Genomic DNA, 17330 nt, shown 5'->3' with positions numbered 1-17330 from the left:
CTTCCCACGTTTCCCGGGCTACCTGCTGCACAAACTTGTATTTCGGGACCTTGTCTCGGAAAACTGACACCACCATCGTCTTCCTTGGCCCAAAATACTGTGGACCCCCGAATTTGGGCCCATTTGGTCTTCATTTGGGTCTCCAAACGACCCATTATTGTGTTACTGTCAAGTGGGTGTTCACTAGGATTCTAAGCAAGGTGCAATATAAAGCTCTTTAGGGGGAAGTGCTTACCTGAGCACCAAGGCAAGCCCCCTAGCCCCGATTGTTGCCTTGCTGCCTAGTGACCCTCTGGACGCCCATCCTTGGTGTGGGAGATGACCCGTGACAGCCCGCTCCACCTTAAGGCGCGCCCGCGCCTTCTGGTGGAGCGCCCGCGCCTGTCTGTTTTTGCGATTTTATGATGGTTAAGTCTTTATTAAAAGGCTTGATTTCGTGAATAGAAGATACACAGAAAATTTTCTCTAACTCTCCAAAGAAATTCTCCACACTTATTCTCTCAAATTTCTTGCAAACTTTTGTGAGAATTCTCTTCCAATTAATTCAATATTGTGAATTATTCATCTTCAATTCGATTCTTAGTGCAAAGAACAATTGGCTGTCTTTTGTATCTCAAAGAGTATTTCCGGATCAAACCCAAGCACAGTTGTGGGGGAAATTAATCTCTTTAGGAAAGTGTTTACACGCCTAAGACAGTGTATCTTGAGACTCAAGTGGTCACCGAAATTCTCATGTTCATGTTCTTGGTGTTGGCTTGGAGTTGAGGCAAGTATAGAACTTTCACATTAGTGTTTTCATTGTATTTTCTGTAATACATTGGTAGTTTGGTGTTTGGTTGTAATACATTGATTAGTATTTGGATTGTTGTATAATTTAATTTTAATTATACATTGTTTAGGTTTTGTTTCCCACAATTCTAAGTAATTCTCATTGTCTTGAATTGCTGTAAAACCTAACATTTGGGTGGGTTTTTTGGCGGTTTTTCAATAAGGTGGGTGGGTTTTTTCTGGAATTCGAGGGGTTTGGGTGTTCGATTGGGTGGTCGGAAGCCATGGAGGAGAAAGGGAAGGGAAGAGAAGGGGATTTCAAGTGGGTTTCGGGTAGGGGTTTCAAGAGGAAGTAAAAGGGCGGCCGGAAATGGAGGGGATGGGGGGACTGCGGGAAATGGAGGGGATGGTAGCTGCCATTAATGGAGGTGGAGGGGAAGGGGCTGTTAAAGGTGAAGGGGGGAATAAAAAAAAATTAATTTTTTTTATTAAAAATATAATGGAAAAATAAAAGGAAATTTTTTTCTGTTTTTTAAAAAAAAAATTTGGTTCAGTCAAACAAAAAAAAAAAAAAAAAATTTGACCACTCACGTGGCGACATGTGTCCAGCAACCAACAATAGAAGGTTGTTGACTTTTGTTGACCGGTTTGGGTATGAAGAAAGATAGGCCACCTTAAGTGGGATTATTGAGGAATAATCCAAAGTTGGGATTAATAAAAATAATTGGTGAAAGTTGGGATTAAATAACAGTATTAATCCTTCTTTTTATGAAAATTGGCCTCAGGTAGTTTATTAACCCCAGTTTGCTACTCTTTACTGCTATAACTGCACCCAATTTTCATAGCCAATGCTTCTGCACATGGTAATTTATATACTTCTTAAGGGACCAAGTTTAGGGCTAAGTAAGACTACAAGCTTGTCTTGTATGTACGTCAATATTCGATCTGTTCCAAATTGGTTTCAGTCCTCAAATAAATTTCTTGGTTTCGCCAATGATGAATAGGTTGATGTTGCTTGGTATGCCATCAAACTTCAACATCCAGAATCATAACAATATTAAGGTTGTATAGTAGTAGTGACTCTTATTATACCAACTTATTAGTTCAAATTTTGTTGTGCGTTGAGGTTTAACTTGAGTAGGTTTAATCGTGAACTTTTCTTGTAAATGTGGTAAAAGAAGTCCAAGAAAGAATAGAATGCAATACAACAGGGAGCTAAACACAAAAGCTTGTTTAAACAGATACAGCCAACAGTAATTGATATCAATCAATATAGGGCGAGATTATTGATGAATATATAATGGTGGCTCGCTGTTGCTCTTATAAAGGGAAATAATCTTCAAGTGTTGACAGGCCTGCAGCTGGTATGTTGTCGATTGCTGTCGAACATGGGTGTAGCTTGAAGATGCAATTGACAGTGAACTAGATCCAATATTAGCAATTAATTATATGGTATTCAGACTTATAACAGAGACTTAATTACATCGGAACAGTTATATAGAAGTTCATGGAAGTTGTTATAATTACTCTCAATATGAATTTGCTTATACTTGTATTATTCTGCTTTAGCATGTTTTCATGTGTGCCAGAACCTTTGGCCACTCTTTAGAAATCTAACATCAGGTACATGTTTGACAACGGAATGATATTGCCCATCTTGTAGAAGGCTACGATCAAATTCCCATGGTGTATCAAAGAAAGTGAGTGTTTCTAGCCTCGGGAGGTACTTGATTCCCAGTGGCACCTCCAGTCTCGGACTTACGCCGATTGCCATATGCTGAAGTAGAGGCAAAGCACCTTTGTATATAGTCAAAGTCTTGAGAGCTTGCAAATCAAGGAGATGGAGGATCTTAAGCTTCTTGAACCCTGCAGCGCCAATTTTTAAAGTGTCACCACAATATGCATCTAACAACTGAAGTTCCACTAAACTAGGCAATGTTTCCAGGCATTCAAGGGGATCAACATCGTCTAAGCATGACCACCTTAGACGAATTTTCACTAGGCAGTGGAGCTCGAGGATCCAGCTAGGGAATGGTGGCATCAACGGTCCATTCAGATAGAGGCGTTTAAGTGTTGAAGGAGGCGACTGGAAATGCTCTAAATCCATCCATTCAGTCATATTTTTCGAATATACACTAAATGCCTGAAGGCATTCCATCTTTTCAATTGCAGCACAGAGATCTTTCCCATCTTCCAACTTGAGCACAACGATTCCTAGCTTTCTCAACTGCCTCAAATTTCTTAGCTCCTTGATCACAGTACTATTATGCTCCACATCAACAAATGCCAGCTTCTGTAGCTCCCCAAAATTCTCCAATACCCCCTTTGGTAACTTCAATCCTATCGTCTTCATGGTGTGGAGACTAAAAGCAGGATCATGCTCATAGCAATATGTAAGAAGATGGCTTAGTTTGTGGAGCTCGTTGATTTCAGCAGGAAGCTCATGAATGGGAGTTTGTTTCAAATCCAATGTTTGGAGATCTTGAAGCTTACCAATAGAGCTTGGCATCCTTTTAACTCGTGTATTTCTTAGGCTTAAATACTGCAAGTTGAGTAACTTTCCCACTTCCTTTGGAAGTTCATCTATGGGAGCATTACATAGATCAAGAACTTTCAGCTGGCGATTGTTGTTCAATGCTTTAGTTAACACCTTGGGCCATAGCTTTACTGGTGCTGTTGAATCTGTTATCAGCAGGATGGACCGGGTGTTCGACTTGCTTCTGATAACAATCTCCTTTGCTGGATTCGCTACTGCATTATTGAAGCTATGGTCTATGTTGATGGACAATCGTCGAGGCTCCACATTTAAATCAATAATGTTGGAGTTCTTATCTGGAAGAGTGTGACAAAAATTGAACTCCTTTACCTTAGAAAGGATTATTTCATGCAGGTATTCATGGACTCGTAATGTCTTAGGTTTGCCAGTAGCATCTGTGCGCTCAACTTCAACTATGTTCATACCAATAAGTTGATTGATGTATTCTTCAGCAACTTCTTCGAGCGTCAAGTTACTGCTTTCTCCGATAAAACCTTCAGCTATCCATAATCGAATGAGCTGCATTCGATCAACAGGACGACCTTTAGGAAACAAACCAAAGTACAGGAAACAAGGCTTCAGGCGACTTGGCAAACTGTGGTAACTGCGAATCAGGATGTTGTGAACTCCTGTTAGATAATCTTGTTGCAGGTAAAACCCAAGGCATTGATGCACTTTTTTCCATTCATAAGGGTCATCTGACCTCATAGATAGAAAACGGCCCATTTCTAATATAATGAGTGGCAGCCCTTCACATCTTTTGACAATGTCGCGAGTTAGATCTTGCAACGACGAGGGACACTCTCCTCTATGGCTTTGAAATGCCTTCTTGCAGAACAACTCCAACGCCTTTTCTTCTGTTAAAGGCTTGAGTTTGTATAAACCATGATTTGAACCATCAAGCCAAGTACGGGCTACATTCTCGTAGCGTGTAGTCATTAATATTTTGCTGCCTTTGTTATTATCAATTGGTAACACACTTTTGATGTAATTTGCCAACTTCATGTCATGATCTTGAATATCATCAATAACAACCATGTACCTAAGAGTAAAACAAGGATTTAAAACATGACAAATGACACTAAAAAAACATGCTTAAATTTAAATCATTCAGTACAGTACATCTGAAAAAATAAGTTGTAATGGAACAAACACAATAAATTGTTGCATTAAAATGAGCATAGTATTAAGTTGTGCTATCATCACATATATGCACATACTTAAACCTATAGTTTTGATCATATTGACTGAAACTGGCATCATAAATTAGATGATCTCTACCAGAATGTAAAGTAGTTGCTTAAGCATTGAAGAATATAAGGATACGTATATGATACCTCTTCTCCTTCAGATAGCTTCTCACAAGATTCTGCAAGGACACTACATCAGTGGAGTCAGTCCGATTAAGTGTAGTGTAGGCGTCTGCATTCTTGTCTGGCCTTCCATCATCGTTACAATGATTGATCCTGCAAGCTGAAATTTTATGAAGCACATTGATTTCTTTAGTTGCCTCATAAAATTGTTTGATCATGCTTTTCAGTACGTCGACATGGTTGTATGGCCGGGATACATGAACCCAAGCACGGATAGGGAAGTAGTCTTTTACTGTTGCATCATTATAAACACTCCCAACAACTGTTGTCTTTCCAAGCCCTCTCATGCCAATCACAGCTATCATTGGAGATATCCTCGAATCCTCGAAATCCTGTAAGCCTAGCAGCCCTATTAAATCTAGTTTAGCTGTTTCAACACCCACCAATTCATATTCCTGGGTTATGCACACAGGAGTACTTGTATGTTGATAAGCTCCTTGAATTCGGATGCAGTTGTGCTCCTGCAGAGTAACACTACTACTGCTGCTGCTACTACTACTCCTGATGTAGGAGTAGGAGGAGTATATGTCTTTTCTCCTACCGAGTTCTTTTGCCCTTTCGCGCAAAGACTCAATTGTGGAGGCAATGTTTCGTACTTTCAGTGACATATGCTGCATCACCTTACCAAATGCATTTTCTTTTTGGTAATGCTTATATGCTTCAACGACATCTTCTATGTCATCAGCCAATGTTCTTACTTGTTTTATCCATTCTTTTACAGACTCATCATCTTCCTCGGCCCTCTTATCCATATCCCTTAGCAATGCTAACATGCTATTCAGCTCATTGCAGATATCTTTGACTTGGTCTTGCAAACCATACATTAAGGACACTTCATCTTTGATTAAAGGTAACAATAATTGGATAGTGAATTGAACTGTACTGTATATATCTGCCATTCTTGTTCGGTTCCTTCAGCTACCGAGTGAGCTTTCTGGATGTATATGTAGTCAATAGATTCACCTGCTGGATGCACATGAATCAGTACATGTGAAAAAATGTGCTTCTTCCATTTTAGTTTAGTTGACACGTATAATCTACTTTAATTTAACTGTCGTTTGTGAATTATACTTCAAATATCAGCTTTTTTTAATTTTTCACGTATTATTAATTAAAACTACAAATAATTTAATATATGCATTGGCAAACATGTGAAACAAAATTACAGAGGACCTACTAAGGACTACTAACTAGGTACCTACGGTGGTTTTGTGGAATGACATGAATATGCCTAAATTGATGTCACATCCTTACAAACTTCAATATGATGTTGAACTCTATATTTTTATTCTATAATATTTACATGTGGTCTGAATCTCAAATATATCTGTAATATCACCATTTTTGTGGTTCTAAACAAGATATCAATATACCAAGCCAGCCTGGTGGATTAATTTTTAGTCAATAATTATTCATAGAATTTAGTCAATAATTATTCATAGAATCTGAAAATGAATTAAGCTGATCAATTGCTCAAGAAAGCATATAAGAAATGCACATAAGAAATGCACATCTTTGTCAAAAAAAAAAAAAAAAAAAAAAAAAAAAGAAAAGAAATGCACATAACAACTTATACATCAAATTAAAGTGGATAATTACTCCACAACACTTTATAACTTTTACCAATACACAATTAAAGAGAACAAATTAAAGTAAGTGCAATGCAACTTATACAAGACAGAGTAATCATAACAATAGTATGTTGATTTATAAGCTATGTACCAAGGTAGCTTGGAGGAATGGTGGATATGGTAGATAACTCACCTTGTGACTTTGAGATCACAAATTCGAGCCCATCATTTATATAAACATTGGAGTAGGGGATTAATCTAACTGTTGAGCTCTGTGGATACCATTTAGATTGTATCAGACGGATTGATTCTAAAAGAAAAGAAAACTGCAACATAAATTTGAAACTTAATTGATCATGATAAATACCATAATAGATTTACCTCTGAAATATATATAGGTTAGTTTGGGGTGTTGGATCAACCCTTAACGAAAGCCACAACCACAACCGAAGAGATTGATCAGTCCGAGTTCATTATAATGTAAGTTGTATCAGATGACTTAAAAAAAGAATAGGACGGATTGTATATACAATTTATAGTAGTTGAAGAATATGATTAGGATGATGATGAGAAGTTTGTGAGCAAGTTCCCGGCCACTGACTAGTCAAGTAAACTGTCGTGTTTACTCCCCTCAATCGGTAAGGTACGTAGAATCTAGAAGACATAAATAAATGATGGAAGACCTTACTTATGTTATGATCGAGTCAATGGCGCGTCTCATTCGTATATACTCCGATCCAGTGGTCCCATATACCGAGTCTTAGTCCATTGCTCGGGTAGACCTTACTTAGGTTTCATGAATGAATGGTCCCATTCAATTTCATTCCAATTTCTATGTCTCATTCATATATAATCCATTGGTCCCATACGAATGGATTATATTCAAGAGGAAGGGCAGCTTGTCAAGCTAATGTAGGGCTAAGTAGGGTATAGTATAGTAGGTGAGCGAGTTAGCGATCAGGCTAAGTCCAAAGCGGACAATATCATACAATCATACCATTGTGGAGTGCGTGCGGCCCAACAACCATCTTTTTTCACAGCCCTAGCCTTAGTGATTTTTATTTTTTTGAAATAACCCTAGCCTCAGTAATTAAATATAAATAAACAATTGTGTTTCAAAAAAAGAAAAAATATATATATATAAATAAACAACTTTTTTTTAAACAAATTAATTCATTAATAAAAAAGCCATACAACTCTACAAAGGAAATCTAAATTAACATATACATAAAATTGAATCAAATTAGGGTTTCCTTCAAAAAAGTTACGATTGTTGAATAGATCTTGCAGTGTGGTACATCTCTCGCATACATCGCTGGAATATACAATCTTTTCGGAGAGACGGTCTAATGATTTGTTGTAGCCGTAAGGATGATTTTCATCTGATTCACTTGAACGCATTTGAAAATTCGACAACCGTTGCGATCCCGAACAAATCTTTACCAATGAATTGAACTGATAATAGGGCAAAAGATGATTACTTTTTTGATAAACCCTAACATACTAACAAACCAACACAAACAACTAAATAAACAAAAACTAACGACTCCACCATAGGGAGACAGATGAATTCTACACTACTCGTGTAGAAATTAGACTATTCCGAAGAAATTAGACTATTTCCGGCCTAAACGGCCAAGATTTTGGAGAAACCCTAAAAAAGAGGAGGAGAGAAGAGAAGAGGATAGGAGAGGAGAGGCGAGAGATCCTATACTTCGTGAACTTTGTATTGACTATTGAGTATTTTATACTATGTAGATGCGAGGGAGCCCCAGTTTCTCATAGTGAGAAACAAAATTTGTTTCTCACATGGCATTTTTGTAAATAAACCAACAACTTTATTCAATTGTAGAGCCCACAATAATGAAAAAGTTGTTGATTTATTCACGAAAATACCCCCATGAGAAACAAATTTCGTTTCTCACTATGAGAAACAGGGAATTTCCCATGTAGATGCTAGAGAGATTAGTATAAATAAATAAACAACTTAGTAATTAGTATATGGTTGCCCTAGCTAGGGAAAATTAGCATTGACAGAGAGAGGCACGAAATCATTATACATCAATGAGAGATAATCGAAGGTCCTTACCCAATGATTTGATCATTGAAATCCTCCTAAAATTACCAGCAAAATCTCTTGTTCATTTAAGATCAACATGCAAAACCTGGAATTCTCTAATAAAAAACCCTGGTTTTGCCAAATCCCACTTTCACCATTTATCATCACAAAACTTTACCTTATTACTATCCTATCTTTTCTTTCGATCCGACACATACATTTTTTCTATCAATCTCAACCTTAACCTCAAAGAAGTGACTAATAATGAGGTACAAAGAAACTTTGTGTCGTTAGCCCTGCCATTCGATACGTGCTTAGTAAGAGCGGCCAAGGGAAAGGGATACTGTCCTCTTGGATCATGTAATGGTCTTGTTTGCCTTCATGGCCTTGGCGCTAACATTGTTATAGTTTGGAATCCCGTCACTAACGAGTGTCGAGATATTCGATCCCCTATCGATGGCTATAGCATTTGTAGATCCGGTTTTGGGTTTGCCTCGTCAATTAATTAATGATTATAAGATTATGTTGGTGGTAGGCCGATTAACTAAAGTTAATTGTGGTGGGAGTCATAATCTATAATATATGTTTATTCGTTTAAGATAAATGAGTGGAGATTATTAGATTTCGATGTTGTTGTGCAGTGGCGGACCCAGGATTTTCCGACTGGTGAGTCACAATCGATAATCAAATATGTTAAAAAATTTTTTTTACCAAACAACCAAATAATAGTACTAAAAAATACATCCAAATATTCAAACAGTACAAAATACAACCAAATGTTCATATAATACTACAAAAGACAACTAAATAGTAATGCAAACTTATTAAAATAGTTCTCGACGAGTTTTCATGTTTTGATATCGATTCATGATATCTTCCATGCTAACATTCAAAAACAAATCATTCTCCAAATAAGTAATTAAACAATCATTCAACATTTGATCTCCCATGCTATTTCGTAGTTTGTCTTTCACTTGCTTCATGCCAGAAAATACTCTTTCCACACTTGCCGTTGCGACAGGAAGAAGCAACACCAATTTCAAAAGTAAATAGACCCTATCATGAGTTTCAGACAATCCCGTTTCAACCAATTTGATTGAAAGATCACTAAGACCCTTCAAATTCCAAAACCTTTCATCTCCTCTAACAGAACAAATGTAACTATCAAGTGTATGACCAAAGACTATCAATTCTGAACTTGGAAATTCATTAGGATAGAATTTTGCAAGCTTAATCAATTTTTCCTTATCAAACTTAGAAAAACGATCCACAGGACTCAAACAAGACATACACACAAGTAGTTCTTTAGTTATTTCGGGAAATCGATTTTCAAGTTCTTGCAATTGAAGATCAATGACACCAAAAAAAACTTCAACTCGAAAATGATGTAGATTGGACACTTGTGGGCATTTACCTCTAAACAACCTCCTCCCGGGAACAACATATTTAGCCTCCATATCTGGAACTGCAATGTCATAGTCACCAATAAAAGAAATTACCTTTTCCATATGAGAATCCCATCCTTCATCTCTCATTTTTTGCAAATTAGTCTTGGTTACATTAACCATGGCCATTGCATTCACAATGTCTTGATCGTGCTTTTGTAAGGCCACATTCAAAGCATTTGTTATCGCAAATATACTAACCATCAAGTGTGCCACGAACACAAAATCAAAGGACATCAGAAGATTTGTAAGTGTTTGAGCTCTATTAGAATCTATTGTATCAGATACTTTTGCAATATCCTCAAGAGAACCAAGGATTACAGGGAATAAATCAAGTACATTCAAGATTGTCTTGAAGTGAGATCCCCAACGAGTATCACAAGGTCTACCTAATCCACGTTCTTGATTTAAACCTGAACCCGTTTCAAGTTCACCTAGAGACAATGCATCCACCACTCTTTGAGCTTGATTTTCACGAAGAAACTCTTTCCTTTTTGGTGAACCCCCCACAAAATTCAAGAGAGGTGCAAGTACATCAACAAATAACCAAGCACAATCTGAATTCTTTTTAGCAAGTGCAACTTGAGTTAATTGAAGTTGGTGAGCAAAGCAGTGGACAAAATAAGCTTCTTTACACTCATTCTCTATAAGAGTCCTAAGGCCATTAATAGAACCTTGCATATTACTTGCCCCATCATAACCCTGACCCCGTACTTGAGAGAAAGACAAAGAATGCTCCATTAATAAGGATTCAATAGCAGTTTTGAGAGTCAAAGAAGCAGTGTTTACAACATGCACAATACCAAGTAAACGCTCACACACTTCTCCCTTTCTATTAACATATCTCAAACAAAGAGCCAATTGTTCCTTGTCAGAAACATCAGCGGACTCATCAGCAAGGATAGAAAATAAACCACCATCAATATCTTCAAGCATTGCTTTAGTGGTCTCTTTTGCACATGCATTTATGATATCTTTTTGGACTTTAGGAGAAGTAAGTTGACAATTACTAGGAGCATTTTTGAAAACAACTTTAGAATATTCAGGATTACCTTTGGAAATAAGGGATAAAAGTGAAAGAAAGTTACCTCTTCTTAAGGAACTTTCTTTTTCATCATGACCACGGAAAGGCAACCCTTGGAGTAAAAGCCATTGGATAGATTCAATTGAAGCTTCAAGTCGCGTCCTATATGCATTTGTACTCTCAGCGGTTTGTTTTGTTAAGGCTTGTGTGATGCTTGAATTTTGTTTCTTGAACAAATCCATAGCTAAAACAACATTATTATGTGCACTCAAGTGTTTACCGACATGTTTTCTTATTAAATCCGATCGATTCCATGATTTGAAACCATCACTAACAAAAGCATCACCTCCAAAGGCATTTTCATCCTTGAATAGATAACAAGGGAAACAATAGGCAGCATCCTTTTCCACACTATACTCAAGCCAAGTCCAAGTATCAAACCACTTAGCACAAAAGCGACGATTTTTGCCAAAAATAGAAGTTTGAGGAAATGTAAAGTCTTTGGGCTGACAAGGCTTTCTTTGAATGTAAATTCTTCTCACTAAATCTCTATCATCTTTATGAAATTGACTCATTTTTCTCCTCTTTCCTGGATCTTGTGGAAGATTAGCAAATTCATGTTCACTTAATCTTTCTCCAAAGATTGGGGCATTAGGAGAACATTGGCCTTGTTCATTTTGAGGGGAATTTTGAGTTGAATAATGAGATGGAGATGAAAGTTGCTCACTTTGTTGAGGTGGAGTTATAGTTTGTTCATTTTGTGTTGGATGTGGAAGAGAAGTTGGAGTAGGATTTTTTTTAGCAAAGAAGCTAGTAATGTTTTGCATTTCATTTGGAGTATGTTTTCTCTTCATTCTGAAATTTGAATAAATATTGAACTAAATCAAGCAATATTCCCCAGAAAAATTATTTGAATAAATATTCAACTAAATGGTCTAAATCAAGCAATTCATAATGGACACCAGTCAGACAAGGGAGCTAGATCAAACGCAGCCAGATATAAAAAGAATCAAGTAATAGACTCTGTGCATCAAATATATATCTAAAATCAAGGGATCTCATAAGAGACTTTGACCCAAAGATCAACAGAAAAGATATCCAAATTTGACAAGCCAAATACTTTACATAACATGTGTAACAGTGTAAGCACCTTTTAATGGGAAATAAATAATCAAATGTCTACATACTTAAGGATGGGAAGCACAATAAGCGGAGTGAATCATTAGATGATTAATTAGCACAATTCTATTCAAAATGACAATCAAATAAAGAAGCAGGAACATTAAAGTATTTGAATACCAAGTTTCATACCCTAATTTGCAGCCAATGACCTATTTTTCTAAGATATCAAATATTTTTCTAATTATGATTGACTAAAAAAAGAATATTGGATGATGCCTAAAATAATCGAAAACCAATTGAACAAATAAAGACAAAAAAATCGAAAACAAATCAATCAAATAAACCCCAAAACAATCGAAAGCCAATCGACCAAATAAAGTCAAAAAATCGAAAACAAATCGATCAAATAAACCCCAAAATAATCGAAAACCAATCGACCAAATAAAGCCAAAAAATCGAAAACAAATAATGATCAAATAAACCCCAATAAAAACGAAGCGATTTTGCTGAAATACACCCACAAAGATTGAACCAAAAAAATTCGAATACACATTGAACATGTCGAAAACAACAGGAACATATATGCAAAAATCCACGACAATCAAACCCAAAAATTTGAAACTAAATCAAGACAGAGAAACAAGATCGAACCTGATAAATGTGACGATGGGAAAGTCAATTAGTCATCTTCCACAACCTCGGACGCGAAGTCACGAACAGAAGAATGGAGATGAGGCGATTAACAATGGAGGCGATTAGGCGGAGAAGGCAAAGTCACGACTCACGATTCACGAAGAGAAGAATGGAGGCGATTAGGCGGAGAAGGACTGAAGGAGAAGTCACGATTCACGAAGAGAAGAATGGAGGCGATTAGGCGGAGAAGGAGAAGCCAGAGCACGAAGAGGCTAGGGCTTGAAAGCCTTGAACTCTCCGTCTCTCCTGTAACTGATTTTAATTTTTTTTTTTTTTTTTTTTTTTTTTTTTTTTTTAAATAACTTAAAATTTTTTTTTGGGCCTGGTGAGTCACTTGACCCACCAGGTCTAAGCCCAAGTCCGCCACTGTTGTTGTGAAAGAATCATCACTAACATCTTATGATATTAACTATGAACCTCCTCATTATGGTTATTATTCGAGATTATATCATAAAATACAGGAGGCAATTCAATTGAATGAGAAATTACATTGGATTTCACGGTTTGATAATATTTATTTCATACTTAAATTTGATTTGGTTGATGAAGTATTTGAGAGAACAGACAATCAGACGCAGGTCATGAAAGGCATCAGGGGAAGTGTATATGCATGTCTTGGAATCACAAGACGCAACAAGTTATGTGTTTGCCAAACTATTACTTGTAATACTCCAACATGTGTTGAAGTTTGGATGTTGGAGGGGTATGATAACCAAGGACAAAACGAGTCGTGGAAGAGACTGTTTAGGCATACAGGAGACTGGCAATATCTGGGAAACGAACATCGGTTGCTTAAGATTACTGCTCATGCTAGGGTTATGATCATAGAAAAGAAGATAACCAATATGGATTTTATGCTTATTCTTGACGCAACTCAAAATACATTGAAATATGTTCAAGTCAACAATAAATATACTGCACCACATAAAAAAGGTGATGAGTTTGTCTATTCCATCAGCTATGTTGAAACTTTGATTTCACCCTATTCATATTTGATGATCTTGAATTAAAAATTGTCAATTAGAAGCATTATCTGATGTAATCAACAACAATGATGTATTACATGCGATGAATCAATAAATGTAATTCTGCATCTTAATTCATTCAGTACTTTAAATAATTGTTCGTTGTACCTTTTGCAAAGTTTTCTTATTTATGTTAGCCAGTAATTTATGGAAAGCATCCAGAGATCTACACCGGATCGTTGGCTAATCTACATTTTAGAAACATAAAGGCAACATTTTATCTGTACTAGAGATGGAGTCACTCCCAAACTTTCGAAAGCATTAATCTAATTAGCTAGGTGTATATAATTAGCAATCGTATTTCCAGTGCGCAAGTAATATGGTAAGAACATTTTGAAGAACAAGTGAATAATTTTATTATTCTCATACAACAATAAATTGATGCTAGTTCCTTTGTCGGCAAAGCATGAGAAGAATAAAATGCAAAACATATGTGATATACAATTGAGAGGTACACACTATACTGGAGCAATCACAAGTTTAAATAGAAACATATAACTGATATGAACTAACAACGAGCAATGTTATTGATGGTTGATGATGGCTACTGGCTAGCTGTTTGTGAAGGGAAAACATCCTTATCAGTACTTTCTTGACTGCCTGCAGTTGGTATGCTGTAAATTATTGTTGAATATGATGAAAAGGGGTATAAAAATGTTAACTTCCAATTTTTAAGAAGCGCCTGGGGCACTTTCACCTGTAATTATGCATTTACATGCGGGTTACAGACATTGATATCACCTTCTCTAGTATGTAATCAATCAATCAATCAAACCCTTAATCCCGTAAGTGGGGTCAGCTAACATGAACCAAATTTGATTATTCCGTGTAGTTATCGACATAAATCTTCCTCCTCCATCCTTTACGATCCAATGCTTCATCCTCATGCAATCCATACACTTCATATCCTTCCTAACTCCTTCCAACCAAGTCATTTTCGGTCTCCCTCTCCTTCGTTTAACCCCTCTATGGTCCCACTCTTCCACTCTTTGCACCGGTGCACCTTCGGGTCTCCGTCTTACATGCCCAAACCAACGCAGGCGATTTTCTCTTAGTTTATCTGCAATGTCTACCACACCTACTTTCTTGCGAATAACCTCATTTCTGATTCTATCTCTTAGAGTGTTCCCACACATTCACCTTAACATGCGCATTTCCGTAACCTTCATCTTTTTAATGTGCTTCTTCTTAGAAGCCCGACATTATGTACTATAGAGCAACACTGGTCTTATGGAAGTCCTATAGAATTTTCCCTTCAACTGTAAGGGAATTCTTCGGTCACATAACACTCCCGTGGCCGCTCTCCATTTAAGCCACCCCGACTTAATCCTGTGAGCCACGTCTTGATCAATGTCACCATTTTTCTGGATAATTGACCCAAGATACTTAAAGCATTCACTCATGGTCAAATCCTTTCCATCCAAACTCACCACTTCATGCTTGTCCCTCTCTGAGTACCAAAATGACATACCAAATATTCAGTCTTACTCCGACTTAGCTTAAACCCTCTAGATTCCAACCTTTGTCTCCATTGCTCCAACTTAACATTAACCCCATCCTTAGTTTCATCCACCAAAACGATATCATCTGCGAACAACATACACCATAGAACCTCATCTTGAATTGGTCTAGTTACTTCATCTAGAACCGTTGCAAAAAGAAAAGGGCTTAATGCAGACCCTTGATGCAATCCGATTGTAATAGGGAAATATTTTGTCAACCCTCCATACGTCCTCATATTTGTTGTCACATCCCGATACATATCCTTAACCAGGTCCACGTACCTTCGTGGGATACCTTTCTTCAACATTGCCCACCAAAGTACCTCTCTTGGCACCTTATCATATGCCTTCTCTAAATCAATAAAGACCATATGAAGATCCTTCTTCTTTACCCTATAAAACTCCATCATTTGTCTTAATTATCAAATGGATTTCTTCCACAGTTGATCTCCCAGGCATAAAACCAAATTGGTTATCCAAAATGCTTGTGCATGCCCTCAACCTATGTTCAATCACCCTTTCCCACAACTTCATATTGTGGCTCATAAGCTTTATCCTTGATAGTCGAGACCAAGGTGCTCTTCCTCCAATCTTGCGGGATCCTTGTAGCCTTCCATATCTTGTCGAAATGGTCTGTTAACCAATCAATACCAATCTTACCCAAACACCTCCACACCTCTATCGGTACACCATCAGGGCCAACCGCCTTCTTAAGCTTCATCTTCTTCAGTGCAATCTCCACCTCTACTCTCCTAATCCTCCGCACATACTCCATGTTGATCTCTTCATCACTCACGGAGGTATCTCCTGTTACAACTCCATTACTTCCATTAAACAATTCATCGAAGTACCCCTTCCACCTGTCCTTGATCTGATGTCCTCCTCTTGTACTAGAACCATTTGGTTCTTATCTTTGACACACTTCACCATGCCAATATCCTTCCTTGTCTCTTGTATTCTCTTTGCCATCTTATAAATGATCTTTCCTCCCTCCTTGGAGTCAAGCTTTTCATAAACCTCCTGATAAGCCTTTTCTTTTGCTTGGCGAACAGCTGCCTTTGCCTTACTCTTGGCCTCTTTATACGTTGCAAAGGTTTCGTCACTTTTACGTTTTCCCAAGGCTAGATAGCATTCCCTTTTTTGCTTAATTACTGATAACTTGCTATTAAATATGATTTTAGGGTGTTTTTGAACCTAGTTTACTTGATAAATTTGTGTTTTGGTTCACTTTTACTCTATTGTTATGCAATTTTTGTGTATCCTATGCTTCACGGGTTGTTAGTGTTTTTGTTGAGATTTTAGGTCCAAAGACGACCAAATGAAGCGTGTGGACTTTAAACCGAGGTTAGAAGCAAGAAGATGGTAGAATGAAGCCAAGGAAAGGAGTAATATAGAAGAAAAGATGGAGAAAAAGGCTTAGAAGAGCCTGCACGGCCGTGCCAAGTCTTGCACGTTTGTGCAGGAGTGCTCCAGCAACATAAGAGCTTCTGCCTTGCCCTGCACGCCCGTGCAAGTTTAGGCACGCCCATGCAAGATACCTAGCATGTCCGTGCAGAAATGCTCCAGAAAGTCAGAACCTTCTGTCAAGGTCCGCACGGCCATGCTTAAGTTGGCACGACCGTGCAGAAGAGGCTGCACGTCCGTGCCATAACTAGCATGTCTGTGCAGGATTTCAAGCCCAAACAGTAGCTTCTATCCTGCCCTGCACGACTGTGCATAGGGCGGCACGTCCGTGTCTAACCTGGCACGTCCGTGCCGACCTGCAGTCGAGCCCGATTCTTGTTTTCTCCATCCTTTTTATTTGGGGGTCTTATAAATACCCCTTTTGAGTTCATTTGTATGGATCATCAATGTTTTTAGAGCTTTCTCTTAGTTTTGCAATCCTAAATTATTAAATTCTCAAATCATTTGTTAGATTCTAATTGTTTGGGGTCCAAATAACTTATATTTGGGCCCAGTCCACAAATGAAAATAACTAAAGCCCAATAGGCAAGGTTCAACCCTCATACTCTAAAGCCAAGTCAAGTAAAGCACGGCCTAGTCATATGGCAGCCCATTTGACTACTCAAGATCAATCCACTCCATTGGAACAAGGTATAAAAACTCATATTTTTGCATAATTACAGTCATTCACACAAATTGCCTCAAGCAACAAATTATCTTGCATAGATCTTCTCTCACTACCTTACATCCGTATTGACTTCGGCATCGG

General features: G+C 37.5%; 2 protein-coding genes across 3 annotated transcripts; both read right to left on the bottom strand.

Moving 5' to 3' along the window:
- Nucleotides 1-2179: 2179 nt before the first annotated feature.
- Nucleotides 2180-6927, bottom strand: LOC110711008 (disease resistance protein RPM1-like). 2 transcript variants are annotated; one of them, XM_021889373.1, is made up of 4 exons: nt 6630-6927; nt 6442-6520; nt 4642-5643; nt 2180-4346 (listed from the first exon to the last, which is right to left on the bottom strand). In XM_021889373.1, exons 3-4 carry the CDS (start codon nt 5574-5576, stop codon nt 2345-2347), a joined length of 2937 nt encoding a protein of 978 aa, XP_021745065.1. In that variant the 5' UTR covers nt 5577-5643; nt 6442-6520; nt 6630-6927; the 3' UTR covers nt 2180-2344. The 2 variants fall into 2 exon arrangements, with proteins under 2 accessions (XP_021745065.1, XP_021745064.1); XM_021889372.1 differs by having other exon boundaries at nt 4642-5640.
- Nucleotides 6928-8302: 1375 nt separating this feature from the next.
- Nucleotides 8303-15525, bottom strand: LOC110711038 (zinc finger MYM-type protein 1-like). Its single transcript, XM_021889410.1, has 4 exons — nt 15088-15525; nt 14838-14980; nt 9244-11631; nt 8303-8363 (listed from the first exon to the last, which is right to left on the bottom strand). Exons 1-4 carry the CDS (start codon nt 15523-15525, stop codon nt 8303-8305), a joined length of 3030 nt encoding a protein of 1009 aa, XP_021745102.1.
- Nucleotides 15526-17330: the final 1805 nt, after the last annotated feature.

Source organism: Chenopodium quinoa, unplaced genomic scaffold (genome assembly GCF_001683475.1).
Source record: "Chenopodium quinoa cultivar QQ74 unplaced genomic scaffold, ASM168347v1, whole genome shotgun sequence".
In the NCBI taxonomy this organism is placed as follows: domain Eukaryota; kingdom Viridiplantae; phylum Streptophyta; class Magnoliopsida; order Caryophyllales; family Amaranthaceae; genus Chenopodium; species Chenopodium quinoa.
The sequence above is the reverse complement of the archived record's forward strand: the minus strand, read 5'-3'. Positions and strand labels throughout refer to the sequence as shown.